This window comes from Gordionus sp. m RMFG-2023, chromosome 1, assembly GCF_954871325.1.
Source record: "Gordionus sp. m RMFG-2023 chromosome 1, tfGorSpeb1-WG-v2, whole genome shotgun sequence".
Lineage (NCBI taxonomy): Eukaryota > Metazoa > Nematomorpha > Gordioida > Chordodea > Parachordodidae > Gordionus > Gordionus sp. m RMFG-2023.
Window position 1 is genome coordinate 18,285,619 of NC_088775.1, and position 23,151 is coordinate 18,308,769.

Below are 23,151 nucleotides of genomic sequence, written 5' to 3' on the forward strand. Positions count from 1 at the left end.
TCGCTACGTCATGTCATCGCTACGTCATGTCATCGTTACGTCATGTCATCGGTACGTATTTATTTATTTATTTTTTATTTGTTATATTTTTTTAAACAGATGTTCATACCAAATTCTGAAATCAGAAGAAGTAATTTATTTGTTGGTTTTTTATGAGACTATCATTTTCCTTGACTGAAATCGGAGTGCCAGATACCAATTTTTAGAGATTATCATTTTATTTGAATTCCTGAAATCAGAAGAAGTAATTTATTTGTTCATTTTTTATGATCATAAGCTTATGATGGATGATATTCCCACTATTTCTAGAGAGGTTAACCTAATATTGACTTATTTTTTATTTATTCTTTTGTTTTTATTTTAGATCATGTTCATTGCATTTATATCCTTTATATTATTCTTTGTTTTTATTTTAGATAACAAGCCCTGTCTTACCCATATTTAATGATTGTACAGGTGGTATATTGATTCCTCATCAAGTTCAATGCATTTAGTTTATTTATTTATTCTTTTGTTTCTATTTTAGATAACAAGCCATGTCCTAACCTCAGTTAATGATTGTATTCCCACTATTTCTAGAGAGGTTAACCTAATATTGACTCTATTTTTTATTTATTCTTTTGTTTTTATTTTATATCATGTTCATTGCATTTATATTCTTTATATTATTCTTTGTTTTTATTTTAGATAACAAGCCCTGTCTTACCCATATTTAATGATTGTACAGGTGGTATATTGATTCCTCATCAAGTTCAATGCATTTATTTTTTATATTTATTCTTTTGTTTCTATTTTAGATAACAAGCCATGTCTTACCCATATTTAATGATTGTACAAGTGGTATATTGACTCCTCATCAAGTTCAATGCATTTATTTATTTTATTTATTCTTTTATTTCTATTTTAGATAACAAGCCATGTCCTAACCTCAGTTAATGATTGTATTCCCACTATTTCTAGAGAGGTTAACCTAATATTGACTTATTTTTTATTTATTCTTTTGTTTTTATTTTACATGTTCATTGCATTTATATTCTTTATATTATTCTTTGTTTTTATTTTAGATAACAAGCCCTGTCTTACCCATATTTAATGATTGTACAGGTGGTATATTGACTCCTCATCAAGTTCAATGCATTTAGTATATTTATTTATTTATTTGTTTCTATTTTAGATAACAAGCCCTGTCCTAACCTCAGTTAATGATTGTATTCCCACTATTTCTAGAGAGGTTAACCTAATATTGATTCTATTTTTTATTTATTCTTTTGTTTTTATATTAGATCATGTTCATTGCATTTATATCCTTTATATTATTCTTTGTTTTTATTTTAGATAACAAGCCCTGTCTTACCCATATTTAATGATTGTACAGGTGGTATATTGATTCCTCATCAAGTTCAATGCATTTATTTATTTTATTTATTCTTTTATTTCTATTTTAGATAACAAGCCATGTCTTACCCATATTTAATGATTGTACAGGTGGTATATTGACTCCTCATCAAGTTCAATGCATTTAGTTTATTTATTTATTCTTTTGTTTCTATTTTAGATAACAAGCCATGTCCTAACCTCAGTTAATGATTGTATTCCCTCTATTTCTAGAGAGGTTAACCTAATATTGACTCTATTTTTTATTTATTCTTTTGTTTTTGTTTTATATCATATTCATTGCATTTATATTCTTTATATTATTCTTTGTTTTTATTTTAGATAACAAGCCCTGTCTTACCCATATTTAATGATTGTACAGGTGGTATATTGATTCCTCATCAAGTTCAATGCATTTATTTTTTATATTTATTCTTTTGTTTCTATTTTAGATAACAAGCCATGTCTTACCCATATTTAATGATTGTACAAGTGGTATATTGACTCCTCATCAAGTTCAATGCATTTATTTATTTTATTTATTCTTTTATTTCTATTTTAGATAACAAGCCATGTCCTAACCTCAGTTAATGATTGTATTCCCACTATTTCTAGAGAGGTTAACCTAATATTGACTCTATTTTTTATTTATTCTTTTGTTTTTATTTTAGATCATGTTCATTGCATTTATATTCTTTATATTATTCTTTGTTTTTATTTTAGATAACAAGCCCTGTCTTACCCATATTTAATGATTGTACAGGTGGTATATTGACTCCTCATCAAGTTCAATGCATTTAGTTTATTTATTTATTCTTTTGTTTCTATTTTAGATAACAAGCCCTGTCCTAACCTCAGTTAATGATTGTATTCCCACTATTTCTAGAGAGGTTAACCTAATATTGATTCTATTTTTTATTTATTCTTTTGTTTTTATATTAGATCATGTTCATTGCATTTATATCCTTTATATTATTCTTTGTTTTTATTTTAGATAACAAGCCCTGTCTTACCCATATTTAATGATTGTACAGGTGGTATATTGATTCCTCATCAAGTTCAATGCATTTATTTATTTTATTTATTCTTTTATTTCTATTTTAGATAACAAGCCATGTCCTAACCTCAGTTAATGATTGTATTCCCACTATTTCTAGAGAGGTTAACCTAATATTGACTCTATTTTTTATTTATTCTTTTGTTTTTATTTTAAATCATGTTCATTGCATTTATATTCTTTATATTATTCTTTATTTTTATTTTAGATAACAAGCCCTGTCTTACCCATATTTAATGATTGTACAGGTGGTATATTGACTCCTCATCAAGTTCAATGCATTTATTTTTTTTATTTATTCTTTTGTTTCTATTTTAGATAACAAGCCATGTCCTAACCTCAGTTAATGATTGTATTCCCACTATTTCTAGAGAGGTTAACCTAATATTGACTCTATTTTTTATTTATTCTTTTGTTTTTATTTTAGATCATGTTCATTGCATTTATATTCTTTATATTATTCTTTGTTTCTATTTTAGATAACAAGCCATGTCCTAACCTCAGTTAATGATTGTACAGGTGGTGATTTATCCTTCATTAATAAAAGAAAAAGATGGCAGATCAATCAAAAAAAGAAACGCACTAGGGATAGCGAGGCCCTACAAAATCTACTAACAACTCAAAATAAAGTTAGCATTATATATATATTTTTTTTATACTCTTTTATATTATAGAATACATCTATTTTAGCTTCTGATAATGGCCCAACTATTTCTAGGGAGTTGAACCTAATATTGACTCCTCTTCAGGTTCATTGCATTTATATTCTTTATATTATTCTTTGTTTTTATTTTAGATAACAAGCCCTGTCTTACCCATATTTAATGATTGTACAGGTGGTATATTGACTCCTCATCAAGTTCAATGCATTTATTTTTTTATTTATTCTTTTGTTTCTATTTTAGATAACAAGCCATGCCCTAACCTCAGTTAATGATTGTACAGGTGGTGATTTATCCATCATTAATAAAAGAAAAAGATGGCAGATCAATCAAAAAAAGAAACGCACTAGGGATAGCGAGTCCCTACAAAATCTACTAACAACTCAAAATAAGGTTAGCCTTATATATATATATTTTTATACTCTTTTATATTATAGAATACATCTATTTTAGCTTCTGATAATGTCCCCACTATTTCTAGGGAGTTGAACCTTATATTGACTCCTTTTCAGGTTCAATGCATTTATATTTTTTAATTATTCTTCTGTTTTTATTTTAGATAACAAACCCTTCTTTATTTCCTCCTTATAATTGTTTAAATAATGATATATCTACCATTAATAATCAACAAATACAAAATAAATGTTCAGAAAAACACGATAGTCTTGACAAGTCCCCAACTAGACAAATTTTATTTTTTGATGATAGCCTCCCAACTACTAGAGATTTGCATATATTGACCCCTTTACAGGTTCAGTACAGTATTTTAATGTTCGTTTTATTTCAATAATAATGTTTTATATTTATGCCTGATTTCTTTATTTATTTTAGGTTAACCCAAACTTAATCCCTCACGCTACAAAACATGATATTTCTATTAAAGATAAGCAAAGAAAAAAATGGCGACTCAACAAACGCCTTACCCGTTCTAGAATTACAGGTATGCAGGATAATAAGGACCTACGCCTGATATTAACTCCCTTGCAGGTTTTTAATGTTATATATGTATAGGTTTATTTTATAATCACCCAGATACCGTCAACTGATATTTCTATAACCACTACCACATTCCCTATGGCACCTCTACCATGTATATTTCGACATATATTTGATGACCACCACTCACCTATATTAGATATCGGAAATATGACAGAAATATGCGCCTTCTGCAATGCTAAAATGTGGAATGGAGAAAAATTATCAAAAAGCTCATGTAGAAATATTCAGTTTTCTACATGTTGTTTGAATGGGAAGGTATTTTTATCTAAAATTTCCCAATTACCACCAAATTTATTACGTTTATTTACCGGGAATCATTGTTCATCATCCCACTTTTTAACAAACATAAGAGCTTATAATTCCGCACTGTCATTCACTTCACTAGGAGTTAATATAAATAATAATTTATCCAATTCGCGATCAGGTAATTATACCTTTCAAATTAATGGACAGGTTCATCATCGCATTGGTTCACTCCTACCAACATTAGGGGAAACTCCTAAATTTGCCCAATTATATATACATGATAGTATAAATGAGATAGAAAACAGACATAACCAGGTTCCGTTTTTAGATCGTTGTCTTTTAATGGAATTGCAGGATATTGTTCACACCTACAACCCCTTTGCTTCTCAATTTTTGAGAGTATCTTCTATGATCGCTACTGGCGTTCCTAACATATCCTTAAACTTAAAATCTACTCCAAGTTTTGACGTACGTTATCGCAATAAACCTACCTCATCTGAAATAGCAGTATTATTACCTGGTGATGGCAGTGATCATGTAGCCCATAGAGATATTATCTTAAAAACTCTATCTGGTCCTTTAAGACGTATTAATGAGCTCCATTCCTCATACGATCCCTTGCAATATGTTCTTCTATTTCCCAGAGGCGATATTGGATACCATCCATCCATTCATTATAGAAACTCAACTAATAAATATGTTACCTGCAGAGAGTACTATGCCTATCGCTTTATGGTCAGGCAGGATGATTAGAATGTTATTTTAAGATCCAAACGTCTTTTTCACCAATTTATTGTCGACAGTTATGCCAAACAGGAAACGCTTCGATTAAATTTTATACGTAATAATCAATCCAAATTACGCGCCGAACTCTATCAAGGCATACATGATGCTATTTTAGAGGGAGATACTAATGCTGACAATCTTGGTAGAAGAATAATTTTGCCTTCTTCTTTTACCGGTGGCCCAAGGCATATGCATCAGCTTTATCAGGGCGCAATGGCTATTGTACGCTGCTTTGGTAAACCATCATTATTCATTACTTTCACCTGCAACCCTAAATGGGATGAAATAATGCGTGAATTATTTCCTCATCAGACCCCAAACGACCCCCCAGATTTAGTTTGTCGCGTTTTTCGTCAAAAATTAAAATGTCTAAAAAAGGATTTGCTCTATTATCATGTTCTTGGCAAAGTAATCGCTTATATAGATGTCATAGAATTCCAGAAAAGAGGTTTGCCTCATTGTCATATGTGCCTTATACTAGATAAAACTCATAGGCTACCAACGGCTGATACTTATGATGATGTAGTTTGTTCTGAAATTCCTAACAAAATAACTGAGCCTAAGCTGTTTCAAATTATTAGCAATTTTAATACACATGGGCCATGTGGTATAACATTTCCTAATAGTCCCTGCATGATTGATGGAAAATGCTCAAAAAAATATCCTAAATCATTTGTGGATACCTCTTCTATCGATAAGTATGGTTATCCTTTATATAGGCCACGAAATGATGGCGTTACCTTCCAAAAAAAAATTAAGCGGATTTATATTTAACAACCGTTGGATTATTCCTTATAATAAACATTTATCAAAAAAATATAATGCACATATAAATGTAGAAATTTGTTCATCTGTCCAGTCCATAAAATACCTTTATAAGTTTTGTTACAAAGGCCATGACAGAACTACTGCTTCCGTTTCCATTAATAATGTTGATGAAACTTCCCAGTTCATTGATGCTCGATATATATCCGCCATAGAATCGCTATGGCGTACTTTAGATTTTGAAATGCAGGATCATTCTCCTGCAGTCTATCGTTTAGACCTTCATCTACCCAATCAACATATAATCCTTTTTCAATCAAATACTGATATAAATAATATCTTAACTAAAAATCCTGGTACAAAATTAACCGAATGGTTTAAAATTAATCAACTTGACACAGATGCCAGACATTATATTTATGCAGATTTTGTAAGATATTATGTGTGGAAACCTCTATCTAAACAGTGGTTAAAACGAAAAAGGGGTGGTAATAAAGTTATAGGCCGTATACGCACAGTTTCTCCTAAAGAGGGTGAGGTTTTTTATTTAAGACTATTACTTAATTATGTTACTGGGCCTACATGCTTTGAAGATCTACGCTCTTTTAATGGAATTATCAGTAACACTTTTAAAGATGCATGTATTCGACGTGGTCTGCTATCAGATGATGCGGAATGGAACCATTGTTTAGAGGAAGGTCTTTCATTTAAGATGCCATATCAATTGCGCCAGTTATTTTCTGTTATTTTATTACATTGTGAGCCGAGAGATCCTCTAGGTCTTTGGAATTCTTTTAAATTTTATCTTTGTGAAGATTTTTCCAAGAAAATATCACCAGAGCCGGATAACCTTATCACCGAAAATCTCGCGCTATGCCACATCAATCAAATTTTGATTCAAAATGGTAAATCTCTTAAGGATTTTTTGGGAATGCCTATCCCTTTATTATCCACCCAATCTCCATCTGCTACAGCTAATATTAGGTGTCACCTTATTCGGGAGGAAATTTCCTACGATACTGATGATATGTATAAAAAATATTTGGCTAACTACAATTTATTTAATCGGGATCAAAATATTATCTATGCCAAAATTATGTCCTTGCCCTCCACTCCATCCCATAATTTATTTTTTATAGATGGTCCTGGTGGTACTGGAAAATCATTTCTATTAAATACAATATTATTTAACTTGAGAGCTCAAGGTAAAATTGCTATAGCTGTTGCATCTTCTGGCATAGCTTCAACTCTTCTTCATAATGGCCGTACTGCACATTCACGTTTCAACATCCCCTTAAGTATTCATGAAAGTTCCTCATGTAATATTCCTTACCAAAGCCAAATAGCTGAATTGATAAGACAATCGGTAATTATAATATGGGACGAAATATCAATGACTCATAAACATATATTCGAGGCCGTGGATAGGTCATTTCAGGATATAATGAAATTAGACAAACCGTTTGGTGGTAAAATTATTATTTTTGGCGGAGATTTTAGACAGATTTTACCTGTTATTAAACGTGGTGGAAGATGCGACATTGTTAACTCAACCTTAAAACGATCCTATTTATGGTCACATATAGTGCCATTAAGGTTATGTATTAATATGAGACTTCTACAATTTCAGGAAGCAAATGATTATTTTATTAATAATGAATACTCAAAATTTCTTTTAAGAGTTGGTGAAGGCTGTGAAATAAAAATTCCTCAAGATTGTTGTATAGCTTCCAATGATATCGAGGATCTTATTGCTTTTGTTTACGATATAGACAAAGACAATTCATCATTTAACCGAACATCATTTGCTCAAAATGCAATCCTGACTCCTAAAAACGTAGATGTCGATTCTATAAATATTAAATTGATTAACAAAATTCCGGGAGATATAATTACATACATAAGGGCTGATGAAACCATAACCGAGGATGAAGCGACGTTTTATCCCACTGAATTTTTAAACTCTTTAAGTATATCAGGATTACCACCTCACAAACTTTTACTCAAAGTCGGGGTACCTATAATATTAATGCGTAACTTAAATTCTGCTTCTGGTTTGAATAATGGGACTAAATTGATTATAACTTCTTTGCTACCAAATATAATTGAGGCGGAATTTCTTTCTGGTAGTTTTCTCAGTACTAAAGTTCTCATTCCTAGAATAAGTTTAATTCCTACAGATTCTGGCTTGCCATTTTCCTTTAAGCGCTGCCAATTTCCCGTGAGACCTGCTTTTGTCATGACAATTAATAAAGCTCAGGGACAAACGTTGAACAAAGTTGGCATCTATTTACCTCATCCTGTTTTTTCACATGGACAGCTATATGTGGCTATGTCTCAAGTTTGTTCTCCTCATAAATTAAAGATTATAACCAATGATAAAACAAAGACTACTACCAATGTGGTATATCATGAGGTTATATCCGATTAATCCCGGTTTATACGAATAAGAATGAACATTACTTAGTATGATATTATTTTATAATTTAAACAATTTTATATTATTTAAGCATCCTTTTGTCAGGCCGCTCAATATGCCCTTTTATCTCTGATGAATATTTTGTCTAATTGAAAATTATATCAAAGTACATTTTTAAAATTTAACTAAATGAATATAACAATTTTTAAGGATCCTACTTTTTTAAAAGCTTACCATTTTGTCGGATCCACCATTGCTCTATTATCCCTGCTGATTATTTTGTATAACGCACAAAAAAATATACATAGTACATTATTTTTATTATAAATAATATTATATATTATTTTATATCTATTCCAAAAAATCTTCATTTTATTTCAATAATAATGTTTATTTATATTTTTGCCTGATTTTTTTATTTGTCTAGGCTAACCCAACCTTATTCCCTTACATTGCTACAAAACATGATGATTCTATTATTAAAGATAAGCAAAGAAAATAATGACGAATAAACAAACGCCTTACCCGTTCTAGAGTTACTGGTAGACAAAATAATAAAGAACTACGCTTGAAATGAACTCATCTGGAGGTTTTTTTTATCTTATGTTTTATATCTATGTTTATTTTATTTTCACCCAGTTCTCCAAATGATATTTCTATCACCACTATGACAATCCCTATGCCACCTCCACCTATTTTTTAACAAAAATAAACATTTTTATTTATCACTAAATTTTATTATCTCATTCTTTTCTTTCTATCTCTATTATCTATTAACCACTATATCTCAAAACCTTATCACCTTTAATTTATATAATATAATATAATAATTTATACCTTCTTTTTCCCCCCTTTTTTAATCTAATTTTTTAATTACCTTACAATTAATTAACCTTTATCTTAATAACATTACATTTATCATGTTATTTTTTAACTTTTATAATATCATAATAGACTTGATAAGTCCCCCAAAAATTTTATTTGATGATAGCCCTCCAACTTATTAGAAATATGCATCTAATATTGACCCTTCTACCGGTTTTACATTATTTTAATGTTTGTTTAATTTCAACAATAGTATATTTATATTTTTGCCTGATTTCTTTATTTGTCTAGGCTAACCCTAATCCCTCACATTACCAAACATGATGAATCTATTATTAAAGATAAGCAAAGGAAAAAATGGCGATTCAACAAACGCCTTACCCGTTCTAGAGTTACTGGTGGCCAAGATAAAGGCACTGTGAACTCCTCTGGAGGTTTATTTTGTTTTTTATCTAATGTTTTATATCTATCTGTTTATTTTATACACCCAGTTGCCTCCAATGATATTTCTATCACCACTAACACAATCCCTATGCCACCTCTACCTAATTTTTAACAAATATAAGCATTTAATTCCACTATCATTCACCTCATTAGGAGTTATTATAAATAATACTTTATCCGATTCACTGAGGAACTTTCATGAATATTTAGAGAGATGTTCAAACGTGAATGTGTAGTGCAGCCAATTTCATTAACATTATTAATGGGAAAATATGCGATAGTTTTGTCATGGCCTTTATAACAATACCTACGACCGTTTTATGGTTGAGTTGACAATGTCGTTCATGATTCTATTTTAGAGGGGTATACCAAAATTGACACTTTGGCAGAAATATCATTTCGCGTTCTTCTCCTCAGATTATATAAATTGGATATGATTTTTAAATAAAAGGTAACATCTTTCTTAAAAAAACGAATAAAATTCTCATTCTCCGTCATTTTTGACGGGCTATCTACTAGTTTTGAAGTATTTATTAAAATTAATATATTTAACCTGCTACTCATTCATTATTACTTATGATTATTTAAAACTCATCCCCCTTTTAAATTTAGTTAAAAATTATTGTATAGATGATAAAATAAGGTAAATACAAGAATAATATTTATTTTTTTTTAATTAATAATTCAAGATATGTATACTATAATAATAAAGTAACTTGCTACGCATTATTACTTATGATTATTTAAAACTCAGCCCCTCTTTTAGATATAGTTAAAAAATATATGTATAGATGATAAAATAAGGTAAATACTAGAATAATATATATATATTTTTTTAAAATTAATAATTCATGATATGTATATACTATCATAATAAATAATATTTTATATAAAATAAAGAATGAATTAATATTTATTTATGTTACTATTATTTATATTCTATTGATAATATATTTAAATTTTAAATATAATATTTATCTAAACTTATCATCCATTTAAACCTCGTTCTCACATGATAGTTATACCAGACAATGGATATGCTCTCTAAAGTGTATTAATACTAGCACCTCTATTACTATAAAAGTGCACTTATTTACTCCTCTACAGGTTTTATTTTAATATAAATAATAATAGTTCTATTTATTCTTTCCCTTCCTTTTTTTCCCCTTTCACTGTTCTTTTTCTCCTCTTTCACTGTTCTTTTTCTCCCCTTTTTCTTTATCTTTCAATTTTTATAGGGTTATTAGATGCTGATTTAGCTCGATTTATGAAAATGATCCTATTAAGATTTTATACAAAATTATATTATGTAAGCCTCAAGATTTGGAAAAATAGATTAAAACATTTCTGCCATCTACGAGCAAAATCTTCAGTCTTATATATTATTTTGGTTAAAATCTTAATAGGGTAATTTTCAAATCAGACTTTTTAACAATCCTACCCCTACCCATCTCCCTTTCTTTTCTTTATTGTCCTTTTCTTTTCCTTAACCTTTTGCTTTTCCCTTATCTTTCCTTTTCCCCTTTTCTTCTCCCTGCTCTTTTCCATATTTTTTTTCCTTTATCCTTTCCCATTTCTTTTCCTTATCATTTTCCTTTCCCTTTCTTTTCCTTATCATTTTCCTTTCTCTTTTTCTTTCCTTTTACATTTTTTCCCTCCTTTCCCTTCTTTTCCTTGCTATTTATTTTCCTTACTCTTTTTTTCCTTCCTTTTTATTCTTTTCTTTTCATTTTTCTTTCACTTTCCCTTTTTCTCTATTTTTTATTTCACTTTCCATTATCCCGTTTTCCTTCCATTTTTTCTCACCTCATTTCCCTTCTCCCCCCTTATTCTTTCCCCTTTTCATTTCATATTTTCCTTTTTCTTCCATTACCTTCCTATACTTTCATTTTCCTTTCCGCTTCTTTCGCTTTTCCTTTAGCTCCACTTTTTCTTTCCTTTCCCCTTTTTCTTTACTCCCCCTTTTTCTTTTTCTTTTCATTTTCCTTTTTTTTTTATCTATTTTCTTCTCTCACTTTCCCTTTTTTCATTAACCTTTTGCTTTCCCCTTTTCTTTTCTCACTTTTCCTCTCCCTGCTCCTTTCCAAATTTTCTTTCCTTTCTCCTTTCCCATTTTCTTTTCCTTCTCATTCTCATTCTCCTTTCTTTTTTTCCTTTATCTTTTTCTTTCCTTTTACATTTTTTTTCCTCCTTTTCTTTTTCTTTTTGCTCTTTCTTTTCCTTATCCTTTTTCTTTCCTTTCCCCTTTTTCTTTTCATTCTTTCACTTTTTCTTTTTTTATTTATTCTTTCACTTTCCCCTTTTCTCTACTATATTATTTCACTTTCCATTCTTTTTTTCTAACCCCATTTCCTTTTTTCCCTTCTCCCCCCTTTTTCTTTCCCTTCTTTTTGTTTCCCTTTTTCATATCATATTATCCTTTTCTTTTCCATTACCTTCCTTTTTCTTTCATTTTCACTTTTATTTCCGGTTGTCTTTTCATCTTTCTTTCGCTCTTCCTATATCTCCACTTTTTCCTTTACTTTCTTTTTTCTTTCACTTTTTCTTTTCTTTTTGCTTTTTTTTTTGCTATTTCTTTGCTTTTTCTTCTATTTCCTTTGCTTTACCTTGCATTTTCTTTCTTCTTTGCCTTTTTACCCTTCTCCCTTTTCTTTATTCCCTCTTCCTTTTTATTACTTTCCTTCTTCTTTCATTTTCCCTTTTCCTTCCCTTCACATTTTTCTTTGCTGTGTCACTTTACACTTCCCTTTATATTTTCTATCTCATTCTTTCCCTTATTTTTTCTTCTTTCTTTCTTTCCATCTTACTTTTTCTTTCTTCTTACCTTGGCCCAAGGCATATGCATCAGCTTTTTCGGGACGTAATGGCTATTGTGCGCTGCTTTGGTAAGACGCCATTATTCATTATTTTCACCTGCAACCCTAAATAAAATGAAAATATGGGTGAATTATTTCCACATCAGACTCCACATCGTTTGTCGCTTTTTTTATCAAAAATTAAAATGTCAAAAAGGATTTGTTCTAAATTTTAACAGATCCCCATCATTTTTTACAAAAATTAGACTAGATTTATATGGATTGACAAGAAAAACAAATTCCTTAAAAATATATAAATAAATTGCAATTAAGTTTCATTAATATTGAAGGGCATTTTTGTAATTTTTATAGATAGCATTTTTTGTTACTTAACATATAGATATAGCCCTTATCAAATTCTTTGATTAATAATTTAGAAAAGGCAAGACATATATATACCAAATTTATCTGAAAAACAACAATAAATCAATATAATAAACAACAATTTATTTTCTAAATATAATTTTAATTGATCATAGTACAAAAAAGTATAAGAAGTATTTATTTGTATTTCATGGATAACAAATATAGACAAACATTAATCATTCAGCATTATAAAGAATCTATTTTGTTAGAATTATTGCAGTGATCGTAATTAGATAGATATTTAGACATTATGTGTGATATTGATATTCCATTTTTAACACTTGATTGCAATTGCTTGTGAATATAATTAATATCTATTAACAGGGTTGCCATGTCTCCCCCATCAGCGGGAGACTCCCGCAATTTTTTAGTCTACACGCAGACATCTTACTCCCGCAAAAATCTACAGCAATTTTTTAATATCTCCCGCACAATTTCTTTTTAGTATTTTAACGATTTTATTGTATAAACAATAATTTTGAGAGACAGTAATTGATTATTTTTATATTTTTAAATAAATGTTAAATATTTATTTGAAAAACATGTCTAGTTTGTAAATTTCTTTTTATCCTGTTTTATTTTTATCCAATAATAAATCTACATCATTTATTTTCATATTTTATCATTTTTAGTGTGTTTGTATATAACAATATAGGGCTTGGCGCTTAATTATCACGTTCAGGTTAAATTAATTATATAATAAAATAATATTATACTGATTTCAATGATACTGATAATTATTTTCAGAGTTGTTAAAGTATCTAGATACAAAAATGTGGTATCTGTATCTAGATAAATTTTTGATTAAAGTATCTGTATCTAGATATTATCTTAGAGGTATCTGTATTAATTTTTAGATACTTTGAAGATACATTTTGATATACTTTTATTTAACGCTTTTTTTATATTATAAATAAAAATACTTGAGTGTAAAATTTATTTTATTTCATATAAGCATATAAATTAATATTAATATATATATTAAAAAATTATATATACTAGTAGATAGCCCGTCAAAAATGACGGAGAATGAGAATTTTATTCGTTTTTTTAAGAAAGATGTTACCTTTTATTTAAAAATCATATCCAATTTAAATTATTTTTAAACCCCCCCCCCTCCCCATTTAGGTCAAGTCCAACCAATGTCATTGAGTCAAACCCATTAGGACTAAGAGTGGAAACTATTTTTTGAGTCAAAATATATTTAAATGAGCTTTTACCCAATATCAAAATTCTTTGTAAATATATTACTGATTACATAAGACTAACATTTAACATTATAAAGTTTCAAGCCAGGTCCAAGCTCATAATATTTGGAAAAAATTTCCAAGTGTCCAAGACCTTATAATTTTTAAAAAAAATTCTCAAGCCTAGCTCAACCCATAATAATTTTGAAAATTTTTTCCTAGCTCGGCCCATAATAATTTGTATAAGATATTCCCAAGTCAGGTGCAAGTAAATATTAATCTTGAGGAATATTTTCCAAGCCCAATCCAACCCATATTAATTTTCAAAACTTTTTCCCAAACCCGGAGATAGTTATATTTCTAAATATCATCACATGAAGGGGAAATCTCGGATTTACCAATTAGTGGGTAAACTCCTTTTATCAAAAAATTTGATAAGGGCTATCTATATCTTTATGTTAAGTACAAAAAAATGCTATCTATTTAAATTACAAAAATTCCATTCAATGCTAATGAAACTTATATGCAATTTATTTATATATTTTTTAAGAAATTTGTTTTTCTTGCCATATAAATTTAGGTAATTTTTTTAACAAAATGATGAGGATTAATTATTATTTTGTGTGTCTGATAAAATTAAGAACAAATCCTTTATGACATTTTAATTTTTGATGGAAAAAGCGACAAAATAAATCTGGGAAGTCGTCTGCAGAGGAAATAATTAATGTATAATATCATCCCATTTAGGGTTGTAGGTGAAAGTAATGAATAATGACGGATCAAAGGTGTACAACACCCATTGCGTCATGATAAAGCTGAGGCTTTGGGCTACTGGTAAAAGAAGAACGCAAAATGATATTTCTGCCAAAGTGTCAGTTTTGGTATCCCCCTCTAAAATAGAATCATGAACGACATTGTTAACTCAACCATAAAACGGTCGTAAGTATTGTTATAAAGGCTATGACAAAAATACCGCATATTTTCCCATTAATAATGTTAATGAAACGCACTACACATTCACGTTTGAACATCCCTCTAAATATTCATGAAAGTTCCTCAGGGAATCGGATAAAGTATTATTTATGTTAACTCCTAGTGGGGTGAATGATAGTGGAATTAAATGCTTATATTTATTTAAAATTAGGCAGAGGTGGCATAGGGATTTTGGTAGTAGTGATAGAAATATCATTTGGAGGCAACTGGATGAATATAAAATAAACATATAGATATAAAATATTAGATAAAAAAACAAAATAAACCCCCAGAGGAGTTCACAGTTCCTTATTATCTTGGCCACCAGTAATTCTAGACAGTGACCCCTACAACGGGGGGGGGGGTCCGAAGCAACTGCTTCTATAAATTTCTATGGGGGTACTTTTTTTTTTAAAATTTTTTATTTATTTTTTTAAAAATTTTTATGGTCGATGTTTAGCAAATTAGTTTGTTATCCGATATTTCTTATCATAAAATTATTTTTCCACTTTCAAGATTTGGCGCAAAATTAAAATTTTATCAAAGGGAATAGTAAAAATTTAATTAATCTTATATATATTCATTTATAATTTCTAGATCATTGTCAAAATATGCCCAAAAATATTAACCAAAAAAAATATAAATGCTTGATTAAAAATTAAGATGGCAATATGATGAGCCTTATTAAACTTATTGCAGATTCTAGCCTGTTCTTAAAATGTATATACAAGATAATGAAGAAAGAAGAAGTGAGAAAAAAATTAAGGGATTAAAATCTAAATTATATTCAAATCTGTTATCATATAATAACATAAAAATTCTTATTGAAACCATGAAAAATATGGTTATAAAAAAAATTCAAAAGGAGATTGAATTCAACAGGTGCTATTCAATTATAGTTGATGGCACATATGATGTATCGAAATCAGAAGCAATAGCTTTGATAGTGAGATATGTTGAAAATAGCGAGACACCTAAGCCCGTTGAAAGGCTGATTAGACATTTATTGTACGGGAAATACAACGGGCCTCGATATTAAAAAGAATATAATATCCAAGCTTGGCTCCATATATCTACCCCTCGAATTCCTAGTGGCCAAAGCTATGATGGCACCTCAAACATGAGTGGAAGAATTAATGGAGTGCAGGCTTTGATTAGAGCGGAGGCGCCAAAGGCAGCTTTTATTTGGTGCTATTGTCATCGATTAAATTTAATAGTTGTTCAATTATGCCAATCAGTAAAAGAGCTGCGAAATGTCTTGGGAATATTAGACGAAATTTACGTATATTTTAATGATGTTAAAAGATATGAAGTGCTCAAAACATGTCAGAGTGATTTACTGACAAAATCACATAGATTTTTACGCATCAAGAATACCACTCGGTAATATTATCTTAATTGTTTTGATATATAATGTTTATTTTATATTTATAGAAGCTGGCTAACATCATATAAGGCGATTGTAAATTTTTTTCAACTTTATGATGCTTTGAGGGCAGCTTTGGCAAATTTAAAGGATTCTGAAGATCCTGCCACTTCCACTATGGCTAGTGCTATAGTCTATAGAATAGAAAAATTTTATTTTATTTTATCACTATGTGTTTTGGATAAAATATTGTTGATAACAAGCTTGGCTTGTACAAAATTGCAAACCATTTCGAAGGATATAGGGTTTGCAATAAATCAAATTCAATTGGCAAAAGATTGCCTGATTAATATGAGAAGTATAATTTAAATTATTATCTTTTATTATTTTACAATCCTAAAATTGATAATAACACTGAATTTTTGGATGTCTTTTCAAAGGCCCAAGATTTTATAAAGAAGAGAAATTTACCTTTTGATTTTGAAAGTTCAAGACTTCAAACATTACAATCCAAAAAGGAGAGGTATATATATACTTTCATCATTAAATATAATATTTTATTTTAGCTTTAAAATCAGTGTGTTTTATGCTGCACTTGATATGCAGTTTAGTGAAAGATTTAACGATGAATCGATAAAATTTTTGAGTCAAACATCATTTTTTACCCCAAAGGGAATGGCGGAAAAGGCAATTGTTAAAGATGATATCAAGGATATCTGTGAATTTTATCAATTAAATACAAGTCAAGTTTTTGAGGAAATGTTGATGTTTAGAAATATTTATAAAATGGCTAAAACGGGGGACGTAATTATTACTCGTGACCTAGAGGTTAAAGAAGATTTGTCAGATTCTGAGAATTGTAAATTTATTTAATTAAGATATTTTTACTAATACATTATTTAGCTTCTTCTGATGATGATAATAATTCTGAGATGAATGATTCAGACTGGAGAAACTATTCATTTATTTTACCTTATCGTCTGCTTATAAATTTTTCTGCTTTCCCAAATTTAACAATTTTATATAAATATTTATTAACTATTCCTACTACATCATGTACTGCCGAAAGGGTCATGAGTAAAATTAAAACAAGACTTCGTAGTGTCATGAAAGATCCATTTCTTAATAATTTAACCATTTTATCAATGGAAAATAATTTATTTAAACAATTAAATATTGATGAAATTATAAATTCTTTTGCTTTCTCTTCCCCTAATTTATCTAAATTATTAATTTAAAAATAATATTTTTAAAGCATATATTTTTTACATTATATTTATATTATAATAAATATTGATGCAATAAAAATTATTTTTGAAATTTATTGGTGTCAAAAAATAATTTACAATAGGGGGGGGGTACTTTAGGGGGGTATTCTGCTTCTATCCCTCAAAAAGTGTAGGGGTCACTGATTCTAGAACGGGTAAGGCGTTTGTTGAATCGCCATTTTTTTCTTTGATTATCTTTAATAATAGATTCATCATGTTTTGTAACAATGTGAGGGATTAAGATTGGGTTAGCCTAGACAAATAAAGAAATGAGCCATAAATATAAATAAACTATTGTTTAAATTAAACAAACATTAAAATACTGTAAACCTGTAGAGGATAAAAGTATATTTCTAGTAGTTGGGGGGCTATAATCAAAAAAAATTTTTGGGGGACTTATCAAGCCTATCATGTTCTTCTAAAGGTTTATTTTGCATTTGTTCATTATTAATGACTGATATATCAATATCTGAACAATTATAAAGAGGAAATAAGATGGGGATAGTTAACTAAAGTAAAAACAAAACAATTCTCAAGTTAATTTTATAAGGTAGGATTAAAATAAAATACCATTTGGAGAGTTCAATTGGCAAATTAAAAAAAATAGGAACCTTGTGAATAGATATAGAATAATTTAATTAATATAAATACCGTAGTATGTATTTTGTTATGGAATAAATGTAAAATCCTAAAGATAGAAAACCCTGTTTTGTCTTTTTTATTGAGTTAAACCAAAAAATTAGTAAGAATAAAAAGGAGTATTGTTAAAAAGGTAGGATCCTTAAGAATAAATATATAATTTTAATTGAATAAAAAAAATATTGTAATAGATATATCGATTTTTTGGATAGATATAAAATCCTATATAATATTATTTATAATAAAAATAATGTACTTATTTTTTGGTGAGATATACAAAATAATCAGCATGGAGAATAGAGCAATTGTGGATCTGACAAAAGGCAAGCTTTTAAAAAGTAGGATCCTTAAAAATTGATATATTAATTTAGTTAAATGCTAAAAATAATGTACTTTGAATATTTTACTGTTAGTTAGACAAAATATTCATCAGAGATAAAAGGGCATATTGTGCGGCCCGACAAAATGAATAGCTTTAAAAATACGTAGGATGTTTAAAATAGATATATAAATTTATTTAAATTATAAAAAATATCATACTAAATATTGTAAATGGAAAGAAAAAAGGGAAATTAAAGGGAAAGGAAGCTAAAGAAAAAGAAATAGGAAATTAAAAAGTTTGAGAAAGGTGAAGATAATAAAAGAAATTAAAAGGAAAGGAAAATAGAATAGAATAGTTTTTTTAAATTTTTTATCAGGCTGATTTTTCACATATTATTTGAGACTATTGTTAAAATAATTCATGTTAGCGACATCTTCAATAATGATATATATGTTATCGGCGTAGCATAGCCAGTCTACATTTTGTAGGTTACTGGTATTTGTGATGTCACTAATTATTAGATTGAAAATGGGGGGGGGGGGTGGCACATTCTTGTTTTATACCACATTTTTGTTTAAAAATAGGTAGGGTTAATCTTTTGTGTTTTGAAACTATTTTCATAAATATTTATAATAATTTTGAATGTGTGTAGCTGGAATGGGAAAGTTTAAATTATTGATGTTGTACTTTTTGTGAACTAAGGGTGTATGATGATTGTTTGATTTGTAAAAACTCATTTTTATAAATTAAAAATATTATTTACCCTTACTTTGCTTTTCTTCAAAATAAATATGGGCTGAATTTATAATTAAATGATATTTATTTTTTGATATCAACCCTTGTAAAAACTCATTTTAATAAATAAAAAATAATAATTTACCAGGATAATAGTTGCTTAATCAGCATCTGTACAATCATTAAGAGAGGTTAAGACAGGGCTTGTACATAAGAATAATTTTAAAAATATTAATATATTTAACCTGAAGAGGAATCAATATTAGGTTCAACTCTCTATAGAGAGTGGGAATATCATCAGAAGCTAAAATAGATGTATTCTAAATGTAAAAAAAATATAAGCATTTATAATTTAATTTACTTGAATATGAGTTGAATTAAGAATTGAATAATATTTATTTTATGATATTAGCCCTTGTAAAAACTCATTTTTTGGAAAATAAGGGTGTATGATTGTTTGATTTGTAAAAACTCATTTTTATAAATAAAAAATATTATTTACCCTTTCTTCTCAAGATGAATATGGGTTGAATTAATAATTGAATTATATTTAATTTTTGATATCATAAATTAAAAATATTATTTACCAGGATTATAGTTGCTTTCTTGGATTTTCTTCCAAAATATTTCACCTATAAAAAAAGTAAATAAATAAATTTTTTTATAAATTATAAATATTATTTACCAGGATATAATAGTTGCTTTTTATTTGAGTCTTGTTTTTATAAAAAATAAATTAATTAATAAAAATAGATAAATACGTAGCGATGACATGACGTCACAATGACGTAGTGAGGACATCAGAAAATTATAATATAGATATGTAAAATATTAAAACATATATAAAAAAGAATATATAAATATTAATTAAATATTATATCCGAGTTATCAATAACAAGCAAATTCTGATATTACAATCCATCTCAAGGAATTTACCATTTTTATTTGTAATGGAATTGGTATTTTATTTTATTCTATTATATTAATTTTTAAGATTAATATTGATGACGAAAATGACGACATTCCATGGCCAATTTATAGACCATATTTTAAAATAATATCTCAAAATAAAGAAAACAAATCTCTGTTAGTAAAATGTTTGTCATGTCCAAAAAATATGAATATTTCAGTTAGCATTACCTCAACTTGTAACATTGTAAAATATTTAAGGGTATAGATACTAAATAAATGTTTACATTTTAAATTTTAAGAGAAAACATCAAACACTCTTAATCCAAATAAAAAAGGGGAAGGAGAAAAAATCTATTAAAGAAAATATTGGACTAGGCTCATCGTCCATTGATTTTTTTTCAAGAGACCTCAGACTTTAACCCAAACCATTTTAGATGATTTAATATATGATTTTATTATAGATAGCATTCAGCCATTTTCAATTGTTGAAAATCCATCATTTATAAAAATGATCAAAAATTAGCTCCACAAAAAAAATATAATTTGCAGACAGACAGTGGTTGCTAGAATTTCCCAAAGATGGGAGAATGAAAAAAAAGAAATTATTAAAAGTCTAATAGAACCATAGTTAATATGCACAACAGGTGATTGTTGGAGTGCCTATCGCCGGTAAACATATTTCCCAGCTCATTATTAAATTGAAAAAGTTTAAACAAATGAACCTGAAATTTTGTTTACCACCCTTAAATGCCTTACTTAAAGGAATTGAAAATAGGTAAATTAATAATAAATTAATCAGTATTTAATAATTCTAGGTTTATTGGGACAATTTTTGAAGATGAAAATATTTTAGCAACTATGCTTCATTCTTTTTTTAAACTAGATCGGACATGGTTGCAAATGGATGAAAATTTTAATAAAAAAAACAATTAATACAAAGATTAGTTGAGAAATTATCAAAGTCTTCAATGAGTGTAAATTAACCTGTGAAAAAAACCAATAATTTAATATCCGATTTTTTTCAGTATCCCACAGCAGGAGATATGATTGTTAATGATTTAAATTCTGATAATCAACAAATATTAAATTATTTTATAGGGTTATTGTAGCTTTTCGGATAAATTTAATGTATGTCTTGCATTTCCCAAATTATTTGTCTATATTTTATGTTAAGTAAAAAAAAATGCTAAAAATATTAATAATTTGTAATATTTAGTAAATAATGTATTACTTTGACAATTGGTTTTAATATGGCCTTCTACAGTTGCACTAATTTTGGAAAAAATCAAGTGAATTGGTTATAAGGGAAACTGAGAAAGCCTGAACAAAGCACTTATCAGAGAATCATGACAAAATAAGGTCTGCCCTAATATTATTTATGTTTTTTTTTACATTTTAAACTAATGGGTAAATCAGATATTTACCCTTCATGTGATGATAAATCAATTAAAAATTTAACTATCTCCGAGGTGGGGAAAAATTTTCAAAATTATATTGGATACGACTGGGCATGGAACCTCAAAATTAATATTAGCTTGCACCTGTCATGGGAATATCTTTTACAAATTATTAAGGGTTGAGCTGGGCTTGATAAACTTTTTTATGATTATATGCTTCCTAATATTGTGAGCTTGGACCTGGCATGACTCTATCGTAAAAAATGAATAAAAATCTCATTCCCTGTCATTTTTGATGGGCTTTCTTAATAATTTGTAATATTTAGTAAATAATGTATTACTTTCCTATGTATAAACATTAGTATAAACTCAAGACTTGATCAATGGACATGGGAATATCTTTTACAAATTATTAAGGGTTGAGCTGGGCTTGATAAACTTTTTTATAATTATATGCTACCTTAATTATATGCTTCCTAATATTGTGCAGTTGCATTAATTTTGAAAAAAATTTCCCAAGGCTAGAGATATAAAATATTAATAATTTGTAATATTTAATAAATATAATGTATTACTTTTGGGTTTTAATATGGCCTCCTACAGTTGCATAGAAAATTTAAGTTATAGGATCATCTGTTTGTATAAAATAAATAGATAAAATCAACAATAGTAAATATTGTACTTTTTGGTTTTAATATGGCCTCCTACAGTTGAATAGAAAATTTTAGTTATAGGATCATCTGTTTGTATAAAATAAATAAATAAAATAAATACGTACCGATGACATGACGTAACGATGACATAGCGATGACATGACGTCACGATGACGTAGTGAGGACATCGGAAAATTATAATATAGATAAATAAATATATTTACAAAAATAAACACACTAAGATATAATTTCATTTCATTAAATAAATTATGTTTAATTTGAAGGTATTTCTATTGAATTTGATGCAATCTTGATACATCACATTTGAAAAAGTATTTATTTAAATGGCTCATACTTTCCAAGCCTTCTGCTATTGATTGTAGATACAATCTAAAATAATATTAAATTTATAGATAAAAGAAATATATTTTACTGGTTCTCAGATGGCACCCTTTCCAAAAGAGCCAAAAATCTATCATCCAAGAGAGCATTTATTTTTGAACCAGTAGCCTTTGATGTAATTTCTTTTATCATTGTTCATAAATATTTATCTTAATAAGCTACAAAATTTTTTACCTCATCATTCTATATTCTAAAACAGTGGCGTCACTATAGGAGGGCGCGCAGGGGCTCGTGCCCCCTGAAGTAAAAAAATTTTTTTAATGGCTCTTCAATATCCCCTTGAACTAAAAATAAATTTTTTGGATTGTCCCCTGAGCGATTTCTTTTATAATTCTATTAAGTAATATATAGATTTAATTTTATTATTTAAAAATTAATAAGACTATCTGAATTTTTACTAAATGAATACTATTTTAATTATTAGATTATATTAATACATATAAATTATATTTTCACTATGTCAGTTTTTCAATCAAATTCTTTATTAAAAATAGAATATC

At 28.1% G+C, this 23,151-nt stretch overlaps 2 protein-coding genes and 1 long non-coding RNA gene across 13 annotated transcripts in view; all 3 read left to right on the forward strand.

The window, feature by feature from the left end:
• Positions 1-283: 283 nt before the first annotated feature.
• Positions 284-8,320, forward strand: LOC135922366 (uncharacterized). The gene is made up of 16 exons (XM_065456750.1): positions 284-313; positions 417-479; positions 688-750; positions 1,336-1,398; positions 1,717-1,779; positions 2,369-2,431; positions 2,911-3,060; positions 3,106-3,180; positions 3,228-3,290; positions 3,337-3,486; positions 3,531-3,605; positions 3,653-3,844; positions 3,925-4,080; positions 4,126-5,051; positions 5,142-5,827; positions 5,964-8,320. The coding sequence occupies exons 1-16, from the start codon at positions 284-286 to the stop codon at positions 8,318-8,320; spliced, it is 5,175 nt and encodes a 1,724-aa protein (XP_065312822.1).
• LOC135931464 (uncharacterized) overlaps positions 7,724-23,151 on the forward strand; it is a 65,100-nt gene continuing 49,672 nt past the window's right edge. For 10 of the 11 annotated variants that reach the window (XR_010573046.1, XR_010573044.1, XR_010573045.1 and 7 more), the window contains exons 1-4: positions 7,724-8,355; positions 8,400-8,474; positions 8,519-8,615; positions 8,736-8,897. Coding sequence is in view for 7 of the 11 variants with exons in the window: in XM_065468593.1 (XP_065324665.1) it covers positions 8,882-8,897 (16 nt within the window). In the remaining 4 variants the exon portion in view is untranslated. Of the gene's footprint in view, positions 8,356-8,399; positions 8,475-8,518; positions 8,616-8,735; positions 8,898-21,538; positions 21,559-23,151 lie in introns of those variants that run through there. The other variant, XM_065468591.1, reaches the window with a different exon arrangement.
• LOC135922100 (uncharacterized) lies at positions 15,832-17,501 on the forward strand. Its single transcript, XR_010570737.1, has 4 exons — positions 15,832-16,340; positions 16,392-16,846; positions 16,930-17,182; positions 17,227-17,501. It is a non-coding gene; the product is annotated as an uncharacterized LOC135922100 (long non-coding RNA).